Raw genomic sequence first — 26,368 nt, 5'->3', positions numbered from 1 at the left:
TACAGGTATGCAGTACAATTTACTTACCACTACATCAAATTGCCTGTATTTACATACTGTAGGCTACTTATTACAAGGTAATGGTATATTCACTGAAAATGACCCTTGAAGAAGTCGTATATAAACTGCTGCAGGAAGCACAAATAGAGAAAGAGGAAGTTGATAGCGGCCAGTGAGCGTGGTGACTTTGTCAGAGGACCTGTTGCGGTTCTAACGTTCCAAAGCCATTCCGGCATTCCAGAGACATGCAGAAAAATGGGATAAAAAAGTCAGGCTAATAAAGGAGAATTCGTAATGTGTAAAATTCTCATTAAGTGTGCATCAGAGATGCATTAAAACGTTGATTTCCCTGGAGTATCGTCCTGGCTCAGCCAAAGCAGCGTAATTAATGTGTGAGTGTGTGTGTGTGTATCATGGCCGAGGAGGCGTGCTGGATCGAGAGTTCTCCAGGGGAACGAGGCTCCTCTCCTCACTGCTCTTTTCTCTGCCCTGCTCACCTCTCCTCGACTCTCGTCTCTGCTTTATGGTTCAGTAGCCAGCTCTGATTGTGGGAGGACAAATGTTTCAGCATACTGAACCCACTGAGTACACTGAACACCGCAAAGTATATATTGATTAAAATAATCATCAAATCAAAGCATATATAGATTATTCTGGCCACATATCAAAACTTAGCAAACACACTGACTACACAAAGCAACAACACACAGAGAAAACACGCTCTCCATCACTTCACAGGGAACAACAGGCTGGTCTCTCTATACACACAGACCACGGAGGGCCACAGCATTTCATGCCTACTGTAGGGTAACTCTCTCCTCTCTGATCCTCCGTCCTCCATGTAGAGCCAAACCCATCTGCCCCTCTGTCATCAATGACTCCACTACGCCTCTCCGTCCACAACAGGTGCCAGCTCGTGTCATCCGCTCACTTTGACTTCATTACCATGCCAACGTGATAAATTGTCACTACACTGATAATTCAGGCTGCTCATAAAAGAGTTGACATAGAGCAAATAGTGAAATGAAGGGGTTTAAATCACCCCAAGTTGATATCAGAAGTATGGATGGGAATAGAGCGAGATTTAATTGACGATTCGCTGTAAAAAAGGGAAGAATTAAGGGTTTTAGAATGGTTTTAAAAAGGCCACCTCCCCAAAACCTGGTCCCCGCTCATCCCAAATCTATAATTAGTTTCTCTCCTGAGCTAAATGCCACAAGGCGGGATTCCAAAAATGTGAAACCCCATATATGAGAGTGGAAATGACAATGCCCTCAGCCTCAGCAGTTGAATGGGAGGAAAGAGTTGTTCACAGTTCTTCGTTGCCTCCATCTTGCAATGGCAAAACTTTAAAATCATGTTAAGGTATATTCCATATGGTTCCACCTACACAAGTCTTTATTAATAATGATGTTAAGGTATACTCCATATGGTTCCATCTACACAAGTTTCATTAATAATGATGTTAAGGTATACTCCATATGGTTCCACCTACACAAGTCTTTATTAATAATGATGTTAAGGTATACTCCATATGGTTCCACCTGCACAAGTCTTTATTAATAATGATGTTAAGGTATACTCCATATGGTTCCATCTACACAAGTCTTTATTAATAATGATGTTAAGGTATACTCCATATGGTTCCACCTGCACAAGTCTTTATTAATAATGATGTTAAGGTATACTCCATATGGTTCCATCTACACAAGTCTTTATTAATAATGATGTTAAGGTATACTCCATATGGTTCCACCTGCACAAGTCTTTATTAATAATGATGTTAAGGTATACTCCATATGGTTCCACCTGCACAAGTCTTTATTAATAATGATGTTAAGGTATACTCCATATGGTTCCACCTGCACAAGTCTGTATTAATAATGATGTTAAGGTATACTCCATATGGTTCCACCTGCACAAGTCTTTATTAATAATGATGTTAAGGTATACTCCATATGGTTCCACCTGCACAAGTCTTTATTAATAATGATGTTAAGGTATACTCCATATGGTTCCACCTACACAAGTCTTTATTAATAATGATGTTAAGGTATACTCCCTATGGTTCCACCTGCACAAGTCTTTATTAATAATGATGTTAAGGTATACTCCATATGGTTCCACCTACACAAGTCTTTATTAATAATGATGTTAAGGTATACTCCATATGGTTCCACCTACACAAGTTTTATTAATAATGATGTTAAGGTATACTCCATATGGTTCCACCTACACAAGTCTTTATTAATAATGATGTTAAGGTATACTCCATATGGTTCCACCTACACAAGTTTTATTAATAATGATGTTAAGGTATACTCCATATGGTTCCACCTACACAAGTCTTTATTAATAATGATGTTAAGGTATACTCCATATGGTTCCACCTACACAAGTTTTATTAATAATGATGTTAAGGTATATTCCATATGGTTCCACCTGCACAAGTCTTTATTAATAATGATGTTAAGGTATACTCCATATGGTTCCATCTACACAAGTCTTTATTAATAATGATGTTAAGGTATACTCCCTATGGTTCCACCTACACAAGTCTTTATTAATAATGATGTTAAGGTATACTCCATATGGTTCCACCTGCACAAGTCTTTATTAATAATGATGTTAAGGTATACTCCATATGGTTCCACCTGCACAAGTCTTTATTAATAATGATGTTAAGGTATACTCCCTATGGTTCCACCTGCACAAGTCTTTATTAATAATGATGTTAAGGTATACTCCATATGGTTCCACCTGCACAAGTCTTTATTAATAATGATGTTAAGGTATACTCCATATGGTTCCATCTACACAAGTCTTTATTAATAATGATGTTAAGGTATACTCCATATGGTTCCACCTGCACAAGTCTTTATTAATAATGATGTTAAGGTATACTCCATATGGTTCCATCTACACAAGTCTTTATTAATAATGATGTTAAGGTATACTCCATATGGTTCCACCTACACAAGTTTTATTAATAATGATGTTAAGGTATACTCCATATGGTTCCACCTACACAAGTCTTTATTAATAATGATGTTAAGGTATACTCCATATGGTTCCACCTACACAAGTTTTATTAATAATGATGTTAAGGTATACTCCATATGGTTCCACCTACACAAGTTTTATTAATAATGATGTTAAGGTATACTCCATATGGTTCCACCTACACAAGTTTTATTAATAATGATGTTAAGGTATACTCCATATGGTTCCACCTGCACAAGTCTTTATTAATAATGATGTTAAGGTATACTCCATATGGTTCCACCTGCACAAGTCTTTTGAACCAGATTAATTTCATTAAAGTCCTTAGAGGGTGACTGCACTTCCTGATTTGGCCTCGTTTTGAAGATTGCTCATTAAGAAATGCTAGCGGCTAGGACTGAAGTTAAACGAGAGTTGTCTTGGGGGTGTGGTTTGATGTGGATGTGCTATGTTCGCATATCGTACCCTGACAGGTACTGTTGTTTGTCCCACCTGAGTCACCATAGCCTTGTCTAAGCCCTGTCTAAGCCGGGAACTAAGCTATATGGAAATGTTTTAAGATGGTCATAGTATGGATCTTTTAGCAATTTTTTTCAATATCTAAAAAAATAATAATATTAGATTAAAAAAAACAACGTTTATCCTTACTGCTATTAGCCCTTACAAACGCATTGAATAACATATTGACTACATGGAACAACAGATAGTCCCCCAAATTGTTTCAAAAGGAGGTTTGTTCTGAAGTGTCTGTCCTTTATCTGAGAGATATAATAAAGATCAGGAAACATTTTAACATTTTTTTTTACATGTATTTAACCCCTTTTTTGTTGTCACTAAACAGTCTCAATACAGCATATACTTCCATGCATTCCTTCAACTGCTACCGGGGAACCTTCAGAGGTGTCTTGTAAAGTTTGTGGGCATCCTAGAGCAAAACTACCGACAGTACCAGTCAAAAGTTTAGACACACCTACTCTTTCAAAGGTTTTTCTTTATTTTTACTATTTTCTACATTGCAAAATAATAGTGAAGACATCAAAACTATGAAATAACACATATGGCATTATGTTGAAACCAAAAAAGTGTTAAACAAATCAAATTCCTTTTAATAGTTTAGATTCTTCAAAGTAGCCACCCTTTGCCTTGATGACAGCTTTGCACACTCTCTCAACCAGCTTCATGACGTAGGCAATTTCAATTAACAGGTGTACCTTGTTAAAAGTACATTTTATGTGTTTGATCCAATCAGTTGTGTTATGACATGATAGTGGTGGTATACAGAAGATAGCCCTATTTGGTAAAATACTAAGTCCATATTATGGCAAGAAAAGCTCAAATAAGCAAAGAGAAACGACAAGCCATCATATTACTTTTAGACATGAAGGTCAGTCAATGCGGAAAATTTCAAGAACTTTAAAAGTTTCTTCAAGTGCAGTCGCAAACACCATCAAGCGCTATGATGAAACTGGCTCTCATGAGGACCGCCATAGGAAAGGAAGACCAGAAGATAAGTTCATTAAAGTTAACTGCACCTCAGATTGCAGCCCAAATAAATGCTTCACAGAGTTCAAGTAACAGACATCTCAACATCAACTGTTCAGAGGAGACTACGTGAATCAGACCGTCATGGTCGAATTGCGTCAAAGAAACCACTACTAAAAGGACACTGCAGCCAACGTGAGTAAAACATTTAAATGTGTTAACCTTCGCAAGGCTGCCAGCCCAGACGGCATCCCTAGCCGCGTCCTCAGAGCATGCGCAGACCAGCTGGTTGGTGTGTTTACGGACATATTCAATCAATCCCTGTCCCAGTCTGCTGTTCCAACATGCTTCAAGAGGGCCACCATTGTTCCTGTTCCCAAAAAAGCTAATGTAACTGAGCTAAATGATTATCCCCCGCATAGCACTCACTTCCGTCATCAAGAAGTGCTTTGAGAGACTAGTCAAGGATCATATCACCTCCACCCTACCTGACACCCTAGACCCACTCCAATTTGCTTACCGCCCCAATAGGTCCACAGACGACGCAATCGCAATCACACTGCACACGGCCCTAACCCATCTGGACAAGAGGAATACCTATGTGAGAATGCTGTTCATCGACTACAGCTCAGCATTTAACACCATAGTACCCACCAAACTTGTCATTAAGCTCGAGACCCTGGGTCTCGACCCCGCCCTGTGCAATTGGGTCCTGGACTTTCTGACGGGCCGCCCCCAAATGGTGAGGGTAGGAAACAATATCTCCACCCCGCTGATCCTCAACACTGGGGCCCAACAATGGTGTGTTCTCAGCCTTCTCCTGTACTCCCTGTTCAACCATGACTGCGTGGCCATGCATGCCTCCAACTCAATCCTCAAGTTTGCAGACGACACTACAGTGGTAGGCTTGATTACCAACAACGACGAGATGGCCTACAGGGAGGAGGTGAGGGCCCTCAGAGTATGGTGTCAGAACAAAACCTCACACTCAACGTCAACAAAACAAAGGAGATGATCGTGGACTTCAGGAAACAGCAGAGGGAGCACCCTCCTGTCCACATCGACAGGACAATGGTGGAGAAGGTGGAAAGTTTTAAGTTCCTCGGCGTACACATCACGGACAAACTGAAATGTTCCACCCACACAGACCGTGTGGTGAAGAAGGCGCCTCTTCAACATCAGGAGGCTGAAGATATTTGGCTTGTCACCAAAAACACACCTGGTACGGCAACTGCTCCGCCCACAACCGTAAGGCTCTCCAGAGGGTAGTGAGGTCTACACAATGCATCACTGGGGGCAAACTACCTGCCCTTCAGGACACCTACACCACTCGATGTCACAGGAAGGCCAAAAAGGTCATCAAGGACAACAACCACCCAAGCCACTGCCTGTTCACCCCGCTATCATCCAGAAGGCGAGGTCAGTACAGGTGCATCCAAGCTGGGACCGAGAGACTGAAAAACAGCTTCTATCTCAAGGCCATCAGACTGTTAAACAGCCATCACTAACATTGAGTGAGTGGCTGCTGCCAACATACTGACTCAAATCTCTAGCCACTTTAATAATAAAAAATTGGATGTAATAAATGTATCACTAGTCCCTTTAAACAATGGCACTTTATATAATGTTTACATACCTTACATTACTCATCTCATATGTATATACTGTACTCGATACCATCTACTGCATCTTGCCTATGCCGTTCAGCCATCGCTCATTCATATATTTATTTTTTCATATTGTTATTCATTCCTGTGTATAAGGTAGTTGTTGTGAAATTGTTTGATTACTTGTTAGATATTACTGCATGGTCGGAACTAGAAGCACAAGCATTTCGCTACACTCGCACTAACATCTGCTAATCATGTGTATGTGACCAATAAAATTGGATTTGATTTGAATAAGAAGAAGAGACTTGCTTGGGCCAAGAAACACAAGCAATGGACATTAGACCAGTGGAAATCTGTCCTTTGGTCTGATGAGTCCAAATTGGAGATTTTTTCCAACCTCCGTGTTTTTGTGAGATGCAGAGTAGGTGAATGGATGTCCTCCACATGTGTGGTTCCCACTGTGCTTTGCTGGTGACACTGTCTGTGATTTACTTAAAATTCAAGGCACACTTAACCAGTATGGCTACCACAGCATTCTGCTGCAATACTCCATCCCATCTGGTTTGGGCTTAGTGGAACTATCATTTGCTTTCATCAGGACAATGACCCAACACACCTCCAGGCTGTGTAAGGGCTATTTTACCAAGAAGCAGAGTGATGGAGTGCTGCATCAGATGACCTGGCCTCCACAATCACTCGATTCTCAACCCAATTGAGATGGTTTGGGATGAGTTGGACCACAGAGTGAAGGAAAAGCAGCCAACAAGTGCTCAGCATATGTGGGAACTCCTTCAAGACTGTTGGAAAAACATTCCAGGTGAAGCTGGTTGAGAGAATGCCAAGGGTGTGCAAAGCTGTCATCAAGGCAAAGGGTGGCTACTTTGAAGAATCTCATATATACAATATATTTGGATTTATTTAACCATTTTTGGGTTACTACATGATTCCATATGTGTTATTTCATAGTTTTGATATCTTCACTATTATTCTACAATGTAGAAAATAGTAAAAATAAAGAAAAACCCTGGAATGAGTAGGTGTGTCCAAACTCTTGACTGGTACTGTATGTAAGTAGATTGTTGTCTGTTCTCACCTCGAACTTTGCTCCATACAGGCAATCGTGCAGTTTATCAACGACGGCCCACTTTAATGCTAGATATTGTATCTCATGGGCAGGGTAATTACACTCAGACAGGGATAAACTTTGGCTAATGAATGCAACTGGACACAGATGTTGATCCTTGTCTTCTTGGTACAGTACACCACCTAACCCTTCACCGCTTGCATCAACATGTAGTACATATTGTCAGAAACAAGTCTCTCACCGTTGCTGCTTGCTATAGAACACCCTCTGCCCCCAGCTGTGCCCTGGACACCATATGTGAATTGATTGCCCCCCATCTATCTTCAGAGCTCGTGCTGCTAGGTGACCTTTCCTGGGACATGCTTAACACCCCGGCCAGCCTACAATCTAAGCTTGATGCCCTCAATCTCACACAAATTATCAATGAACCTACCAGGTACAACCCCAAATCCGTAAACACGGGCACCCTCATAGATATCATCCGAACCAACTTGCCCTACAAATACACCTCTGTTATTTTCAACCAAGAGCTCAGCAATCACTGCCTCATTGCCTGCATCTGTAATGGGTCTGCGGTCAAACGACCACCCCTCATCACTGTCAAACGCTCCCATTTCGAATCCCACCATACCTTCTCCACTATGCAATCTGGTTTCAGAGCTGGTCACGGGTGCACCTCAGCCACGCTCAAGGTCCTAAACAATATCATGACCGCCATCGATAAGAGACATTACTGTGCAGCCGTATTCATCGACCTGGCCAAGGCTTTCGAATCTGTCAATCACCACATTCTTATTGGCAGACTCAACAGCCTTGGTTTCTCAAATGATTGCCTCACCTGGTTCACCAACTACTTCTCTGATAGAGTTCAGTGTGTCAAATCAGAGGGCCTGTTGTCTGGACCTCTGGTAGTCTCTATGGGGGTGCCACAGGGTTCAATTCCCGGGCCGACTCTCTTCTCTGTATACATCAATGATGTCGCTCTTGACACCATTCTGTATACTTCTGGCCCTTCTTTGGACACTGTGTTAACTAACCTCCAGACGAGCTTCAATGCCATATAACTCCCCTTTCGTTGCCTCCAACTGCTCTTAAATGCAAGTAAAACTAAATGCATGCTCTTCAATCGATCGCTGCCCGCAACTGCCCGCCCGTCCAACATCACTATTCTGGACGATTCTGACTTAGAATATGTGGACAACTACAAATACCTAGGTGTCTGGTTAGGCTGTAAACTCTCCTTCCAGACTCACATTAAGCATCTCCAATCCAAAATTAAATCTAGAATCGGCTTCCTTTTTCACAACAAAGCATTCTTCACTCATGCTGCCAAACATACCCTTATAAAACTGACCATCCTACCGATCCTCGACTTCGGCGATGTCATTTGCAAAATAGCCTCCAACACTCTACTCAACAAACTGGATGCAGTCTATCACAGTGCCATCCGTTTTTGTCACCAAAGCCCCATATACTACCCACCATTGTGACCTGTACGCTCTTGTTGGCTGGCCCTCGCTTCATTCTCATCGCCAAACCCACTGGCTCCAGGTCCTCTACAAGTCTCTACAAGGTAAAGACCCACCTTAGCTCAGCTCACTAGTCACCATAGCAGCAACCACCCGTAGCATGCGGTCCAGCAGGTATATCTCACTTGTCACCCCCAAAGCCAATTCCTCCTTTGGCCGCCTTTCCTTCCAGTTCTCTGCTGCCAAATGACTGGAACAAACTGCAAAAATCACTGAAGCTGGAGACTCATATCTCCTTCCCTAGCTTTAAGCATCAGCTGTCAGAGCAGCTCACAGATCACTGCACCTGTACATAGTCCATCTGTAAATAGCCCATCCAACTACCTCATCCCTCATCTTGCTCCTTTGCACCCCAGTATCTCTACTTGCACATTCATCTTCTGCACATCAATCACTTCAGTGTTTAATTGGTATATTGTAATTACTTCGCCACCATGGCCTATTTATTGCCTTACCACCCTTATCTTACCTCATTTGCACACACTGTATATATTATTTTCTACTGTATTATTGACTGCATGTTTGTTTATTCCATGTGAAACTGTGTTGTTGTATGTGTTGAACTGCTTTGCTTTATTCTTGGCCAGGTCGCAGTTGTAAATGAGAATTTGTTCTCAACTAGCCTACCTGGTTAAATAAAGGTGAAATAAATCAAAATTGCTGTTGAGGTTTTGCAAAAGCCAGCACCGGAGCTTTAGTGAGGCTTTCCTTCAGATCTCAAAGGCCATTTCACATTTCTCACCCCATTTAGATCTGAAGGGTTCAGAGGGCTTGATGTACACATTGTATGTTTTTTCCTTGGGCTTTCCTCCTTTCTTAGCTTAGGGAAGGTAACCATGCAGGAGTTGGTTCAAAGGGTAACTCAATTTTGAGTAGCCTTTCACAAATCTTCTATAATACCCACAGAATCTGAGAAAAAAACGCAGTGTCTGGTCTCAGCCATGTGGTTACTGCTTCGATCTACTGATCGTGAAAACTCCAACTTCAAAGACAAATAGCCATCATCTGGGTATTGCTCTGAGCTAAGACCCCAAATCTCCAAGTGTCCAATGAGCTAGGGTAATCTGAGACCGACCCAATATCTAGTAAAGCTTTAGCATAGATGCCTTCAATCTGTACAGGAACAACAGCACTAGGTCTCACTAAGCCGGTAGGTAGCATGTCTTTTGCTTCTTCACGTTTCTTGTTGCACTTGGTGGAACGTATCTTCACCGGGACGTCAGGTCGCTCCTTTTCTGGGTCCCGCTTTATTTTTCCGTTGACTGTTTCGGGCTTGTGAGACGCTAGTTGACTTTCCTCTGATTTTCTACGCCCTCACAGTCTCATTTTAAGTGTCCATCCTCTCCACATTTATAGCAGAAGATACCAAGTTGGCCTTCATCTTCACTCAGCGTAAAACACCACAGCTACTCACGGTTTCGTAGAAACCCCCTGAAACCAACAGTTCCAAGGCCGGTGCCTATTTATAATCCAATTAGCAGAAATTGCCCTGCAAGCCATCAAATTCCCTCAGACCAAGCCGTCCTCTTCAGCTCCCGATCCGACAAATCCAAGCTTGCTCCCGAAGTGTCTAGAATATTCGTTAATCCAGCCAAGCAGAAATTAAAACCAATTCAGGAAAAAAAACATTTTAGTACACAACATGTTATTTTTCCCTCCACAAGAGCATCTCTCCCCCTTTCTTTCTCTCCTCGGCAACAATGGAGAAACCTGCGAAGCCCTCTGCACATCGCCCATAGTGCATCTTGATTGTTCCAAACCGAGCAAGCACCCATCGCATGAACAGAAACCATAGTTCTAAATAAATGATTTAGCAGGGCATTACAATAGGATGCCGCCTTTCCAACAAGTCAGTTCATCAAATTTCTGCCCTGCTAGAGCTTCCCCGGTCAACTGTAAGTGCTGTTATTGTGAAGTGGAAATGTCACAGAGCAACAACGGCTCAGTGGAAAGCCTTCCCAGAAGAGTGTTATAGGTTGTTATAGCAGCCTCCATAGCAAGGGGAAACCAACTCCATAATAATGCCCGTGATTTTGGAATGAGATATTCGACGAGCACGTGTCCACATACTTTTGTTCATGTAGTGCATCTAATTGTGCTCTTTCCCCTGAAGGAATTAATGAAAACGTATGTTATTGAACTCAATTGAATTTAGGTAATTCCTAGCCTGTGTTACCATAGTATCCTTAACCAGTGTATGGTGAGGTTATAAGGAGAGTGTGTGTGTGTGTGTGTGTGTGTGTGTGTGTGTGTGTGTGTGTGTGTGTGTGTGTGTGCTTGTATTTGTGCGCTCATGCACGTGCGTGTCTGTCTGTGTGTTTGTGTGTGTGTGGTCTCACCATGCGGAAGCAGCTGCGTACACTGGGCTCCACGTTGCTCCCTCCGAAGGCGGCCACCTCTCCCAGCTGTCGCGGGATCTGGATGGCTTCATAAAGCAGCATAGTGAGGTGACGCTGGTCGGTCAGACCCCCTGGACCAGACACCTGCCTGAACAAGTCTGATGAAACACAGAGGGTTAATAAAACGTGTTTGTTTGTGTTTGTGCACAAGATTGTTTATGCAGTGTATCTGTATACCTGTGTGACTATGTGAATGTGAATCTATTCACGTCTATATGCGTGGATGTGAATCTATTCACGTCTATATGCGTGGATGTGAATCTATTCACTTCTATATGCGTGGATGTGAATCTATTCACCTCTATATGCGTGGATGTGAATCTATTCACTTCTATATGCGTGGATGTGAATCTATTCACATCTATATGCGTGGATGTGAATCTATTCACCTCTATATGCGTGGATGTGAATCTATTCTCTTCTATATGCGTGGATGTGAATCTATTCACATCTATATGCGTGGATGTGAATCTATTCACCTCTATATGCGTGGATGTGAATCTATTCTCTTCTATATGCGTGGATGTGAATCTATTGGCCTAGGAACAGTGGGTTAACTGCCTGTTCAGGGGCAGAACGACAGATTTGTACCTTGTCAGCTCGGGGCTTTGAACTTGCAACCTTCCGGTTACTAGTCCAACGCTCTAACCACTAGGCTACCCTGCCGCCCCATGTTTACCAGAGCTGGGGACAATTCGAATTGACAAGCTGATTTTAATTTGTGTTTACATTATATCTGCTTGTGTGTACAAGAGCATATTAGCGCTACTATTCACACCTACACATATGTACCAACATCCATGTTCTCAGCGTTTCTCTAAGTGAGCCTGTGTGTGGGTGTTACTTCCCTAAGCCTGTTTCTGGGTTTTTTGAGAGAAAGAAAGAGAAAGAAAGAGAAAGAGAGAAAGAGAAAGAGAAAGAGAGAGAACGAGAGAGAAAGAGAAAGAGAGAGAGAGAGAGAGAGAGAGAGAGAGAGAGAGAGAGGAAGGGCAGGCGTGCTGATCTAATTGCAGACAAAAGGGCTGCATTAGCGTTCGCTACCTCATCAGGCTCTGAATGGAGCCTTCATCTGCGAGTCGTGATTCCGCCTGTCACTGAGGAGATGGATACTGACAGGTGTTTGAAGGTGCTGCACAATGCCAGTATAAATAGCACCAGCACCAGCCACAGCCAGAAAACCCTGACAGCCAGCCTGCCTGCCTCTACCCTGCACACAGCTCAAGCTCTGAGGGGGGGGGGGGACAAAAGACAAGCACACACACACTGTGTCTGCCACACTACCACGTTCACTCACTCACTGCCACCAGATGCGCCCCCTTGTTTACTAGCATAATCAGGGGTCATCTCTCCCCTGAGCTCAGGAGAAAAAATGTGTGATCAATCACTGGGACAAATTGGCATGGTTTGCTTCACTGCCCCATCAGGGCCAGGCCTTCTGTGCTTCGTCTGCCATAAAAAAAGACTCCAAATCTGTTGCCATTCAATTTTTACAAGCTGTCACAGATGGTGTGCCAACTGACAGTGGGCCTGCCCTGACCCGTCGGGACTGTCTAAAATCTCATACCGATGAGCTCATTCTCTCTCCTCTCCCCCTTCTCTACATATTTACAAGGCTGTGTTGTAAAATGCGGTTAAGATGTTGTAAAATGGTTTTACTTTCCCTGAGCTGGGCACCAGTGAAATATTAGCGCATAATTGAACATGGAAAAGGGAAGCCAGAGGGGCCAGAGAGAGAGTGCTGAGTGTGGTGTGTGTGTGTGTTCTCTTTACCATAGTGTATTCTCTCTGCCTAAAAGCCCAATGTACTTTGGAGAAATAAAGAGAGAGAGAGAGCCTTTCCCCATTATTGTGCAGCAGAGTAATTCCCTCCATTAGTCTAAGTGGTTGTCTTTATGTAATGCTTGCAATCAGGCTGGTTTTGTTTTGGCCCTTTGTTAGGGGGCTGCAGGGCTGTGGTGTCTACATGAGAGGGTCTCATACTTACATTTATACTTCTCCTGAACATCCGCATTGCACAGGCTCACCAGTCCCGTCTTGAAGGAGAAGACGCGCATCTTTCCATTGCGACCACTAGGGAGAAAGCAGGGTAGGGCAGGGAGAGGGAGAGGGAGAGGGAGAGGGAGAGGGAGAGGGAGAGGGAGAGGGAGCTATAAAAAGTAGAATATGCCAGAACAAATACATTTACATAAGCAAACAGACACATAAACTAAGCCTTTACACTGAAAAAACAAGGGATTAGAGGCAAGAACAGATCCACAAACAGTGTTCTCTGGCCAATGGCAAGGCCACAGAGTTGGGTTGGGACTGGGAGAGCTATGTCCTGACTTAAATGGGTCACATTATATCTGTGTGTCTGGGAGGCACAGGGACACTGCCACTAGAGTCAGACAGAGGGAAGGGCAGGGCTGCTGTTACTGGCTTTAGTTGGGAGCTTTGCTGCTTTTCTTTTCTCTGCCTTGACTGTCAGGAGGGGATTACAGTCATTTAAAGAACATTAGAGGCAGTGGGAGTCAATGTCAGTGGGAGAGACACATAGAAGCACTGCCTTTAACGTGTGACAAAACAGAAGTCAGGAGACTGCAGTGTCCATTAGGCAGTAGGAGGCAGTAGGAGTACATTAGAGGCAGTGCGAGTCTATGTGAGAATATAAGAAATGTTGAAGTCACTGGGGGAACATTAGAGGCAGTGTGAGAACAATAGTCAGTGTGAGAACAGAGACAGTGTGAGAACATTAGTCAGTGTGAGAAGATTAGAGTCAGTGTGAGAACATTAGAATCAGTGTGAGGACATTAGAGAATGTGTGAGAACATTATGGTCAGAGTGAGAAAATTATGGTTAGTGTGAGAACATTAGAGAATGTGTGAGAACATTAGAGTCGGTATGAGAACATTACAGTCAGCATGAGATTATTAGAGTCAGTGTGAGAACATTAGAGTCATTGTGAGAACACTAGAGGCAAAGCGAGTCTATGTGAGAATATAAGAAATGCTAAAGTCACTGGGGGAACATTAGAGGCAGTGTGAGAACAATAGTCAGTGTGAGAACAGAGACAGTGTGAGAACATTAGTCAATGTGAGAACATTAGAATCAGTGTGAGAACAGAGACAGTGTGAGAACATTAGTCAGTGTGAGAACATTAGAGTCAGTGTGAGAACATTATGGTCAGTGTGAGAACATTATGGTCAGTGTGAGAACATTAGAGACTGTGTGGGAACATTAGAGTCAGTGTGAGAACATTAGAATCAGTGTGGGAACATTAGAGACTGTGTGGGAACATTAGAGTCAGTGAAAAAACATTAGGGTCAGTGTGAGAATATTAGTGTCAGTGTGAGAACAGAGACAGTGTGAAAATATTAGTCTGTGTGAGAAAATTACAGACAGTGTGAGAACATTAGAGTCAGTGTGAGAACATTATGGTCAGTGTGAGAACATTAGACTGTGTGGGAACATTAGAGTCAGTGTGAGAACATTAGAGTCAGTGTGATAACATTATGGTCAGTGTGAGAACATTATGGTCAGTGTGAGAACATTAGAGACTGTGTGGGAACATTAGAGTCAGTGTGAGAACATTAGAGTCAGTGTGAGAACATTATGGTCAGTGTGAGAACATTAGAGACTGTGTGGGAACATTAGAGTCAGTGTGAGAACATTAGAATCAGTGTGGGAACATTAGAGACTGTGTGAGAACATTAGAGTCAGTATGAGAACATTAGAGACAGTGTGAGAATATTAGTGTCAGTGTGAGAACAGAGACAGTGTGAAAATATTAGTCTGTGTGAGAAAATTACAGACAGTGTGAGAACATTAGAGTCAGTGTGAGAACATTATGGTCAGTGTGAGAACATTAGACTGTGTGGGAACATTAGAGTCAGTGTGAGAACGATATTGTCAGTGTGAGAACATTATGGTCAGTGTGAGAACATTATGGTCAGTGTGAGAACATTAGAGACTGTGTGGGAACATTAGAGTCAGTGTGAGAACATTAGAGTCAGTGTGATAACATTATGGTCAGTGTGAGAACATTATGGTCAGTGTGAGAACATTAGAGACTGTGTGGGAACATTAGAGTCAGTGTGAGAACATTAGAGTCAGTGTGAGAACATTATGGTCAGTGTGAGAACATTAGAATCAGTGTGGGAACATTAGAGACTGTGTGGGAACATTAGAGTCAGTGAAAAAACATTAGAGTCAGTGTGAGAACATTATTGTCAGTGTGAGAACATTAGAGTCAGTGTGAGAACATTAGAGTCAGTGTGAGAACACTAGAGGCAAAGCGAGTCTATGTGAGAATATAAGAAATGTTGAAGTCACTGGGGGAACATTAGAGGCAGTGTGAGAACAATAGTCAGTGTGAGAACAGAGACAGTGTGAGAACATTAGAGACAGTGTGAGAATATTAGTTTCAGTGTGAGAACAGAGACAGTGTGAAAATATTAGAGACTGTGTGGGAACATTAGAGTCAGTGAGATGAGAAAACATTAGGGTCAGTATGAGAAAATTATGGTCAGTGTGAGAACATTAGAGTCAGTGTGAGAACATTATGGTCAGTGTGAGAACATTAGAGACTGTGTGGGAACATTAGAGTCAGTGTGAGAACATTAGAGTCAGTGTGAGAACATTATGGTCAGTGTGAGAACATTAGAATCAGTGTGAGAACATTAGAGACTGTGTGGGAACATTAGAGTCAGTGTGAGAACATTAGAGTCAGTGTGATAACATTATGGTCAGTGTGAGAACATTATGGTCAGTGTGAGAACATTAGAGACTGTGTGGGAACATTAGAGTCAGTGTGAGAACATTAGAGTCAGTGTGAGAACATTATGGTCAGTGTGAGAACATTAGACTGTGTGGGAACATTAGAGTCAGTGTGAGAACATTAGAGTCAGTGTGATAACATTATGGTCAGTGTGAGAACATTATGGTCAGTGTGAGAACATTAGAGACTGTGTGGGAACATTAGAGTCAGTGTGAGAACATTAGAGTCAGTGTGAGAACATTATGGTCAGTGTGAGAACATTAGAGACTGTGTGGGAACATTAGAGTCAGTGTGAGAACATTAGAATCAGTGTGGGAACATTAGAGACTGTGTGAGAACATTAGAGTCAGTATGAGAACATTAGAGACAGTGTGAGAATATTAGTGTCAGTGTGAGAACAGACAGTGTGAAAATATTAGTCTGTGTGAGAAAATTACAGACAGTGTGAGAACATTAGAGTCAGTGTGAGAACATTATGGTCAGTGTGAGAACATTAGACTGTGTGGGAACATTAGAGTCAGTGTGAGAACATTATTGTCAGTGTGAGAACATTAGAGTCAGTGTGAGAACATTATGGTCAGTGTGAGAACATTAGACTGTGTGGGAACATTAGAGTCAGTGTGAGAACATTAGAGTCAGTGTGATAACATTATGGTCAGTGTGAGAACATTATGGTCAGTGTGAGAACATTAGAGACTGTGTGGGAACATTAGAGTCAGTGTGAGAACATTAGAGTCAGTGTGAGAACATTATGGTCAGTGTGAGAACATTAGAATCAGTGTGGGAACATTAGAGACTGTGTGGGAACATTAGAGTCAGTGAAAAAACATTAGAGTCAGTGTGAGAACATTATTGTCAGTGTGAGAACATTAGAGTCAGTGTGAGAACATTAGAGTCAGTGTGAGAACACTAGAGGCAAAGCGAGTCTATGTGAGAATATAAGAAATGTTGAAGTCACTGGGGGAACATTAGAGGCAGTGTGAGAACAATAGTCAGTGTGAGAACAGAGACAGTGTGAGAACATTAGAGACAGTGTGAGAATATTAGTTTCAGTGTGAGAACAGAGACAGTGTGAAAATATTAGAGACTGTGTGGGAACATTAGAGTCAGTGAGAAAACATTAGGGTCAGTATGAGAAAATTATGGTCAGTGTGAGAACATTAGAGTCAGTGTGAGAACATTATGGTCAGTGTGAGAACATTAGAGACTGTGTGGGAACATTAGAGTCAGTGTGAGAACATTAGAGTCAGTGTGAGAACATTATGGTCAGTGTGAGAACATTAGAATCAGTGTGAGAACATTAGAGACTGTGTGGGAACATTAGAGTCAGTGAGAAAACATTAGGGTCAGTATGAGAAAATTATGGTCAGTGTGAGAACATTAGAGTCAGTGTGAGAACATTATGGTCAGTGTGAGAACATTAGAGACTGTGTGGGAACATTAGAGTCAATGTGAGAACATTAGAGTCAGTGTGAGAACATTATGGTCAGTGTGAGAACATTAGAGACTGTGTGGGAACATTAGAGTCAGTGTGAGAACATTAGAGTCATTGTGAGAACATTAGAGACTGTGTGGGAACATTAGAGTCAGTGTGAGAACATTATGGTCAGTGTGAGAACATTAGACTGTGTGGGAACATTAGAGTCAGTGTGAGAACATTAGAGTCAGTGTGATAACATTATGGTCAGTGTGAGAACATTATGGTCAGTGTGAGAACATTAGAGACTGTGTGGGAACATTAGAGTCAGTGTGAGAACATTAGAGTCAGTGTGAGAACATTATGGTCAGTGTGAGAACATTAGAATCAGTGTGGGAACATTAGAGACTGTGTGGGAACATTAGAGTCAGTGAAAAAACATTAGAGTCAGTGTGAGAACATTATTGTCAGTGTGAGAACATTCGAGTCAGTGTGAGAACATTAGAGTCAGTGTGAGAACACTAGAGGCAAAGCGAGTCTATGTGAGAATATAAGAAATGTTGAAGTCACTGGGGGAACATTAGAGGCAGTGTGAGAACAATAGTCAGTGTGAGAACACAACGTCATTTCCGGTCACGACTTGCAGACTTGTTTTTGAGTTGCTGTGCGTTTTGTTGCCAACCTGTTTTGCTACCTGACAAATTTACGGTTTTTACTTTTCAATTACCGTTTATATTTTTGTTTTTTCCTACTCAACTTTTTCACTCCGGACGCTTTATCTGGACACGATTCGTCAGGACCTCCAACAGCCGAAGCTAAGTAGTAACATTAACATGATGCCTTCTAATTGTAGTCGCTGTACTCGCCTTACGGCGAGGATAGCTGTGCTACAAGCCCAGCTTCAGACGCAATCGCTAGGCAAGGGTAATTTCAGTGTAGGAAAGGATGAAACAGCGTCTGTGCCACCAGTAAGTACAGATAGTAGTATAAATCCCCTGGCACAGTCCCCGCAGCCGGACAACTTTCTCACGGTTTCTGGAAGGAAATGCTGTAGGAACGCTCAACCGGTGTCGCTCATTCAGCCGACAGAAACTTTCAACCGGTTTTCCCCATTAAGCAGCGGGTCGGAGTCAGAGGCCGAGTCTTCTCTGGTCTCTACTCCTCCCGTTACGGGGTCTGAGACGCCGAAGCTTCCCACCATTAGCTCTGACAAATTGAAAACTCTAGTCATTGGCGACTCCATTACCCGCAGTATTAGACTTGAGAATCATCCAGCGATCATACACTGTTTACCGGGGGGCAGGGCTACCGACGTTAAGGCTAATCTGAAGATGGTGCTGGCTAAAGCTAAAACTGGCGAGTGTAGAGAGTATAGAGATATTGTTATCCACGTCGGCACCAACGATGTTAGGATGAAACAGTCAGAGATCACCAAGCGCAACATAGCTTCTGCGTGTAAATCAGCTAGAAAGATGTGTCGGCATCGAGTAATTGTCTCTGGCCCCCTCCCAGTTAGGGGGAGTGATGAGCTCTACAGCAGAGTCTCACAACTCAATCGCTGGTTGAAAACGGTTTTCTGCCCCTCCCAAAAGATAGAATTTGTAGATAATTGGCCCTCTTTCTGGGACTCGCCCACAAACAGGACCAAGCCTGACCTGCTGAGGAGTGACGGACTCCATCCTAGCTGGAGGGGTGCTCTCATTTTATCTACCAACATAGACAGGGCTCTAACTCCTCTAGCTCCACAATGAAATAGGGTGCAGGCCAGGCAGCAGGCTGTTAGCCAGCCTGCCAGCATAGTGGAGTCTGCCACTAGCACAGTCAGTGTAGTCAGCTCAGCTATCACCATTGAGACCGTGTCTGTGCCTCGACCTAGGTTGGGCAAAACTAAACATGGCGGTGTTCGCCTTAGCAATCTCACTAGGATAAAGACCACCTCCATTCCTGTCATTATTGAAAGAGATCATGATACCTCACATCTCAAAATAGGGCTACTTAATGTTAGATCCCTTACTTCAAAGGCAATTATAGTCAATGAACTAATCACTGATCATAATCTTGATGTGATTGGCCTGACTGAAACATGGCTTAAGCCTGATGAATTTACTGTGTTAAATGAGGCCTCACCTCCTGGCTACACTAGTGACCATATCCCCCGTGCATCCCGCAAAGGCGGAGGTGTTGCTAACATTTACGATAGCAAATTTCAATTTACAAAAAAAAAAATGACGTTTTCGTCTTTTGAGCTTCTAGTCATGAAATCTATGCAGCCTACTCAATCACTTTTTATAGCTACTGTTTACAGGCCTCCTGGGCCATATACAGCGTTCCTCACTGAGTTCCCTGAATTCCTATCGGACCTTGTAGTCATAGCGGATAATATTCTAATCTTTGGTGACTTTAATATTCACATGGAAAAGTCCACAGACCCACTCCAAAAGGCTTTCGGAGCCATCATCGACTCAGTGGGTTTTGTCCAACATGTCTCTGGACCCACTCACTGTCACAGTCATACGCTGGACCTAGTTTTGTCCCATGGAATAAATGTTGTGGATCTTAATGTTTTTCCTCATAATCCTGGACTATCGGACCACCATTTTATTACGTTTGCAATTGCAACAAATAATCTGCTCAGACCCCAACCAAGGATCATCAAAAGTCGTGCTATAAATTCACAGACAACACAAAGATTCCTTGATGTCCTTCCAGACTCCTTCTGCCTACCCAAGGACGCCAGAGGACAAAAATCAGTTAACCACCTAACTGAGGAACTCAACTTAACCTTGCGCAATACCCTAGATGCAGTTGCACCCCTAAAAACTAAAAACATTTCTCATAAGAAACTAGCTCCCTGGTACACAGAAAATACCCGAGCTCTGAAGCAAGCTTCCAGAAAATTGGAACGGAAATGGCGCCACACCAAACTGGAAGTCTTCCGACTAGCTTGGAAAGACAGTACTGTGCAGTACCGAAGAGCCCTTACTGCTGCTCGATCATCCTATTTTTCTAACTTAATTGAGGAAAATAAGAACAATCCGAAATTCCTTTTTGATACTGTCGCAAAGCTAACTAAAAAGCAGCATTCCCCAAGAGAGGATGACTTTCACTTTAGCAGTGATAAATTCATGAACTTCTTTGAGGAAAAGATTATGATTATTAGAAAGCAAATTACGGACTCTTCCTTAAATCTGCGTATTCCTTCAAAGCTCAGTTGTCCTGAGTCTGCACAACTCTGCCAGGACCTAGGATCAAGAGAGACACTCAAGTGTTTTAGTACTATATCTCTTGACACAATGATGAAAATAATCATGGCCTCTAAACCTTCAAGCTGCATACTGGACCCTATTCCAACTAAACTACTGAAAGAGCTGCTTCCTGTGCTTGGCCCTACTATGTTGAACATAATAAACGGCTCTCTATCCACCGGATGTGTACCAAACTCACTAAAAGTGGCAGTAATAAAGCCTCTCTTGAAAAAGCCAAACCTTGACCCAGAAAATATAAAAAACTATCGGCCTATATCGAATCTTCCATTCCTCTCAAAAATTTTAGAAAAGGCTGTTGCGCAACAACTCACTGCCTTCCTGAAGACAAACAATGTATACGAAATGCTTCAGTCTGGTTTTAGACCCCATCATAGCACTGAGACGGCACTTGTGAAGGTGGTAAATGACATTTTAATGGCATCAGACCGAGGCTCTGCATCTGTCCTCGTGCTCCTAGACCTTAGTGCTGCTTTTGATACCATCGATCACCACATTCTTTTGGAGAGATTGGAAACCCACATTGGTCTACACGGACAAGTTCTGGCCTGGTTTAGATCTTATCTGTCGGAAAGATATCAGTTTGTCTCTGTGAATGGTCTGTCCTCTGACAAATCAACTGTAAATTTCGGTGTTCCTCAAGGTTCCGTTTTAGGACCACTATTGTTTTCACTATATATTTTACCTCTTGGGGATGTTATTCGAAAACATAATGTTAACTTTCACTGCTATGCAGATGACACACAGCTGTACATTTCAATTAAACATGGTGAAGCCCCAAAATTGCCCTTGCTAGAAGAATGTGTTTCAGACATAAGGAAGTGGATGGCTGCAAACTTTCTACTTTTAAACTCGGACAAAACAGAGATGCTTGTTCTAGGTCCCAAGAAACAAAGAGATCTTCTGTTGAATCTGACAATTAATCTTAATGGTTGTACAGTCGTCTCAAATAAAACTGTGAAGGACCTCGGCGTTACTCTGGACCCTGATCTCTCTTTTGAAGAACATATCAAGACCATTTCAAGGACAGCTTTTTTCCATCTACGTAACATTGCAAAAATCAGGAACTTTCTGTCCAAAAATGATGCAGAAAAATTAATCCATGCTTTTGTCACTTCCAGGTTAGACTACTGCAATGCTCTACTTTCCGGCTACCCGGATAAAGCACTAAATAAACTTCAGTTAGTGCTAAATACGGCTGCTAGAATCCTGACTAGAACCAAAAAATTTGATCATATTACTCCAGTGCTAGCCTCTCTACACTGGCTTCCTGTCAAAGCAAGGGCTGATTTCAAGGTTTTACTGCTAACCTACAAAGCATTACATGGGCTTGCTCCTATCTATCTCTCTGATTTGGTCCTGCCGTACATACCTACACGTACGCTACGGTCACAAGACGCAGGCCTCCTAATTGTCCCTAGAATTTTTAAGCAAACAGCTGGAGGCAGGGCTTTCTCCTATAGAGCTCCATTTTTATGGAACGGTCTGCCTACCCATGTCAGAGACGCAAACTCGGTCTCAACCTTTAAGTCTCTACTGAAGACTCATCTCTTCAGTGGGTCATATGATTGAGTGTAGTCTGGCCCAGGAGTGGGAGGGTGAACGGAAAGGCTCTGGAGCAACGAACCACCCTTGCTGTCTCTGCCTGGCCGGTTCCCCTCTTTCCACTGGGATTCTCTGCCTCTAACCCTATTACAGGGGCTGAGTCACTGGCTTTACTGGGGCTCTCTCATGCCGTCCCTGGAGGAGGTGCGTCACCTGAGTGGGTTGAGTCACTGATGTGGTCATCCTGTCTGGGTTGGCGCCCCCCCCCCCCCCCCCCCCCCCTTAAGTTGTGCCGTGGCGGAGGTCTTTGTGGGCTATACTCAGCCTTGTCTCAGGATGGTAAGTTGGTGGTTGAAGATATCCCTCTAGTGGTGTGGGGGCTGTGCTTTGGCAAAGTGGGTGGGGTTATATCCTTCCTGTTTGGCCCTGTCCGGGGGTGTCCTCGGAGTGGGCCACAGTGTCTCCTGACCCCTCCTGTCTCAGCCTCCAGTATTTATGCTGCAGTAGTTTATGTGTCGGGGGGCTAGGGTCAGTTTGTTATATCTGGAGTACTTCTCCTGTCCTATTCGGTGTCCTGTGTGAATCTAAGTGTGCGTTCTCTAATTCTCTCCTTCTCTCTTTCTCTCTCTCGGAGGACCTGAGCCCTAGGACCATGCCCCAGGACTACCTGACATGATGACTCCTTGCTGTCCCCAGTCCACCTGGCTGTGCTGCTGCTCCAGTTTCAACTGTTCTGCCTTATTATTATTCGACCATGCTGATCATTTATGAACATTTGAACATCTTGGCCATGTTCTGTTATAATCTCCACCCGGCACAGCCAGAAGAGGACTGGCCATCCCACATATGCTCTCTCTAATTCTCTCTTTCTTTCTCTCTCTCGGAGGACCTGAGCCCTAGGACCATGCCCCAGGAATACCTGACATGATGACTCCTTGCTGTCCCCAGTCCACCTGACTGTGCTGCTGCTCCAGTTTCAACTATTCTGCCTTATTATTATTCGACCATGCTGGTCATTTATGAACATTTGAACATCTTGACCATGTTTTGTTATAATCTCCACCCGGCACAGCCAGAAGAGGACTGGCCACCCCACATAGCCTGGTTCCTCTCTAGGTTTCTTCCTAGGTTTTGGCCTTTCTAGGGAGTTTTTCCTAGCCACCGTGCTTCTTCACCTGCATTGCTTGCTGTTTGGGGTTTTAGGCTGGGTTTCTGTACAGCACTTTGAGATATCAGCTGATGTACGAAGGGCTATATAAAATAAATTTGATTGATTGATTGAACAGAGACAGTGTGAGAACATTAGAGACAGTGTGAGAATATTAGTTTCAGTGTGAGAACAGAGACAGTGTGAAAATATTAGAGACTGTGTGGGAACATTAGAGTCAGTGAGATGAGAAAACATTAGGGTCAGTATGAGAAAATTATGGTCAGTGTGAGAACATTAGAGTCAGTGTGAGAACATTATGGTCAGTGTGAGAACATTAGAGACTGTGTGGGAACATTAGAGTCAGTGTGAGAACATTAGAGTCAGTGTGAGAACATTATGGTCAGTGTGAGAACATTAGAATCAGTGTGAGAACATTAGAGACTGTGTGGGAACATTAGAGTCAGTGTGAGAACATTAGAGTCAGTGTGATAACATTATGGTCAGTGTGAGAATATTATGGTCAGTGTGAGAACATTAGAGACTGTGTGGGAACATTAGAGTCAGTGTGAGAACATTAGAGTCAGTGTGAGAACATTATGGTCAGTATGAGAACATTAGAGACAGTGTGAGAACATTAGTCAGTGTGAGAACATTAGAGTCAGTGTGAGAACATTATGGTCAGTGTGAGAACATTATGGTCAGTGTGAGAACATTAGAGACTGTGTGGGAACATTAGAGTCAGTGTGAGAACATTAGAATAAGTGTGGGAACATTAGAGACTGTGTGGGAACATTAGAGTCAGTGAAAAAACATTAGGGTCAGTGTGAGAATATTAGTGTCAGTGTGAGAACAGAGACAGTGTGAAAATATTAGTCTGTGTGAGAAAATTACAGACAGTGTGAGAACATTAGAGTCAGTGTGAGAACATTACGGTCAGTGTGAGAACATTAGACTGTGTGGGAACATTAGAGTCAGTGTGAGAACATTAGAGTCAGTGTGATAACATTATGGTCAGTGTGAGAACATTATGGTCAGTGTGAGAACATTAGAGACTGTGTGGGAACATTAGAGTCAGTGTGAGAACATTAGAGTCAGTGTGAGAACATTATGGTCAGTGTGAGAACATTAGAGACTGTGTGGGAACATTAGAGTCAGTGTGAGAACATTAGAATCAGTGTGGGAACATTAGAGACTGTGTGAGAACATTAGAGTCAGTATGAGAACATTAGAGACAGTGTGAGAATATTAGTGTCAGTGTGAGAACAGAGACAGTGTGAAAATATTAGTCTGTGTGAGAAAATTACAGACAGTGTGAGAACATTAGAGTCAGTGTGAGAACATTATGGTCAGTGTGAGAACATTAGACTGTGTGGGAACATTAGAGTCAGTGTGAGAACGATATTGTCAGTGTGAGAACATTATGGTCAGTGTGAGAACATTATGGTCAGTGTGAGAACATTAGAGACTGTGTGGGAACATTAGAGTCAGTGTGAGAACATTAGAGTCAGTGTGATAACATTATGGTCAGTGTGAGAACATTATGGTCAGTGTGAGAACATTAGAGACTGTGTGGGAACATTAGAGTCAGTGTGAGAACATTAGAGTCAGTGTGAGAACATTATGGTCAGTGTGAGAACATTAGAATCAGTGTGGGAACATTAGAGACTGTGTGGGAACATTAGAGTCAGTGAAAAAACATTAGAGTCAGTGTGAGAACATTATTGTCAGTGTGAGAACATTAGAGTCAGTGTGAGAACATTAGAGTCAGTGTGAGAACACTTGAGGCAAAGCGAGTCTATGTGAGAATATAAGAAATGTTGAAGTCACTGGGGGAACATTAGAGGCAGTGTGAGAACAATAGTCAGTGTGAGAACAGAGACAGTGTGAGAACATTAGAGACAGTGTGAGAATATTAGTTTCAGTGTGAGAACAGAGACAGTGTGAAAATATTAGAGACTGTGTGGGAACATTAGAGTCAGTGAGAAAACATTAGGGTCAGTATGAGAAAATTATGGTCAGTGTGAGAACATTAGAGTCAGTGTGAGAACATTATGGTCAGTGTGAGAACATTAGAGACTGTGTGGGAACATTAGAGTCAGTGTGAGAACATTAGAGTCAGTGTGAGAACATTATGGTCAGTGTGAGAACATTAGAATCAGTGTGAGAACATTAGAGACTGTGTGGGAACATTAGAGTCAGTGAGAAAACATTAGGGTCAGTATGAGAAAATTATGGTCAGTGTGAGAACATTAGAGTCAGTGTGAGAACATTATGGTCAGTGTGAGAACATTAGAGACTGTGTGGGAACATTAGAGTCAATGTGAGAACATTAGAGTCAGTGTGAGAACATTATGGTCAGTGTGAGAACATTAGAGACTGTGTGGGAACATTAGAGTCAGTGTGAGAACATTAGAGTCATTGTGAGAACATTAGAGACTGTGTGGGAACATTAGAGTCAGTGTGAGAACATTATGGTCAGTGTGAGAACATTAGACTGTGTGGGAACATTAGAGTCAGTGTGAGAACATTAGAGTCAGTGTGATAACATTATGGTCAGTGTGAGAACATTATGGTCAGTGTGAGAACATTAGAGACTGTGTGGGAACATTAGAGTCAGTGTGATAACATTATGGTCAGTGTGAGAACATTATGGTCAGTGTGAGAACATTAGAGACTGTGTGGGAACATTAGAGTCAGTGTGAGAACATTAGAGTCAGTGTGAGAACATTATGGTCAGTGTGAGAACATTAGAATCAGTGTGGGAACATTAGAGTCAATGTGAGAACATTAGAGTCAGTGTGAGAACATTATGGTCAGTGTGAGAACATTAGAGACTGTGTGGGAACATTAGAGTCAGTGTGAGAACATTAGAGTCATTGTGAGAACATTAGAGACTGTGTGGGAACATTAGAGTCAGTGTGAGAACATTATGGTCAGTGTGAGAACATTAGACTGTGTGGGAACATTAGAGTCAGTGTGAGAACATTAGAGTCAGTGTGATAACATTATGGTCAGTGTGAGAACATTATGGTCAGTGTGAGAACATTAGAGACTGTGTGGGAACATTAGAGTCAGTGTGATAACATTATGGTCAGTGTGAGAACATTATGGTCAGTGTGAGAACATTAGA

General features: G+C 42.7%; 1 protein-coding gene across 1 annotated transcript in view; it reads right to left on the bottom strand.

Annotated features, from left to right (window-relative positions):
• LOC110487725 (dystrophin-related protein 2) overlaps nucleotides 1-26,368 on the bottom strand; it is a 230,300-nt gene that overhangs the window by 28,913 nt on the left and 175,019 nt on the right. Inside the window, exons 14-15 of the mRNA XM_036942883.2 lie at nucleotides 13,092-13,177; nucleotides 11,048-11,205 (exon numbers count right to left, since the gene is read on the bottom strand). Coding sequence (XP_036798778.2) covers nucleotides 11,048-11,205; nucleotides 13,092-13,177 — 244 coding nt within the window. The remainder of the gene's footprint in view (nucleotides 1-11,047; nucleotides 11,206-13,091; nucleotides 13,178-26,368) is intronic.

This window comes from Oncorhynchus mykiss, chromosome 14 (assembly GCF_057628025.1).
Source record: "Oncorhynchus mykiss isolate SJ-2025 chromosome 14, ASM5762802v1, whole genome shotgun sequence".
NCBI classification, from domain to species: Eukaryota; Metazoa; Chordata; class Actinopteri; order Salmoniformes; family Salmonidae; genus Oncorhynchus; species Oncorhynchus mykiss.
This window is presented reverse-complemented; position numbering and strand designations above follow the sequence as displayed.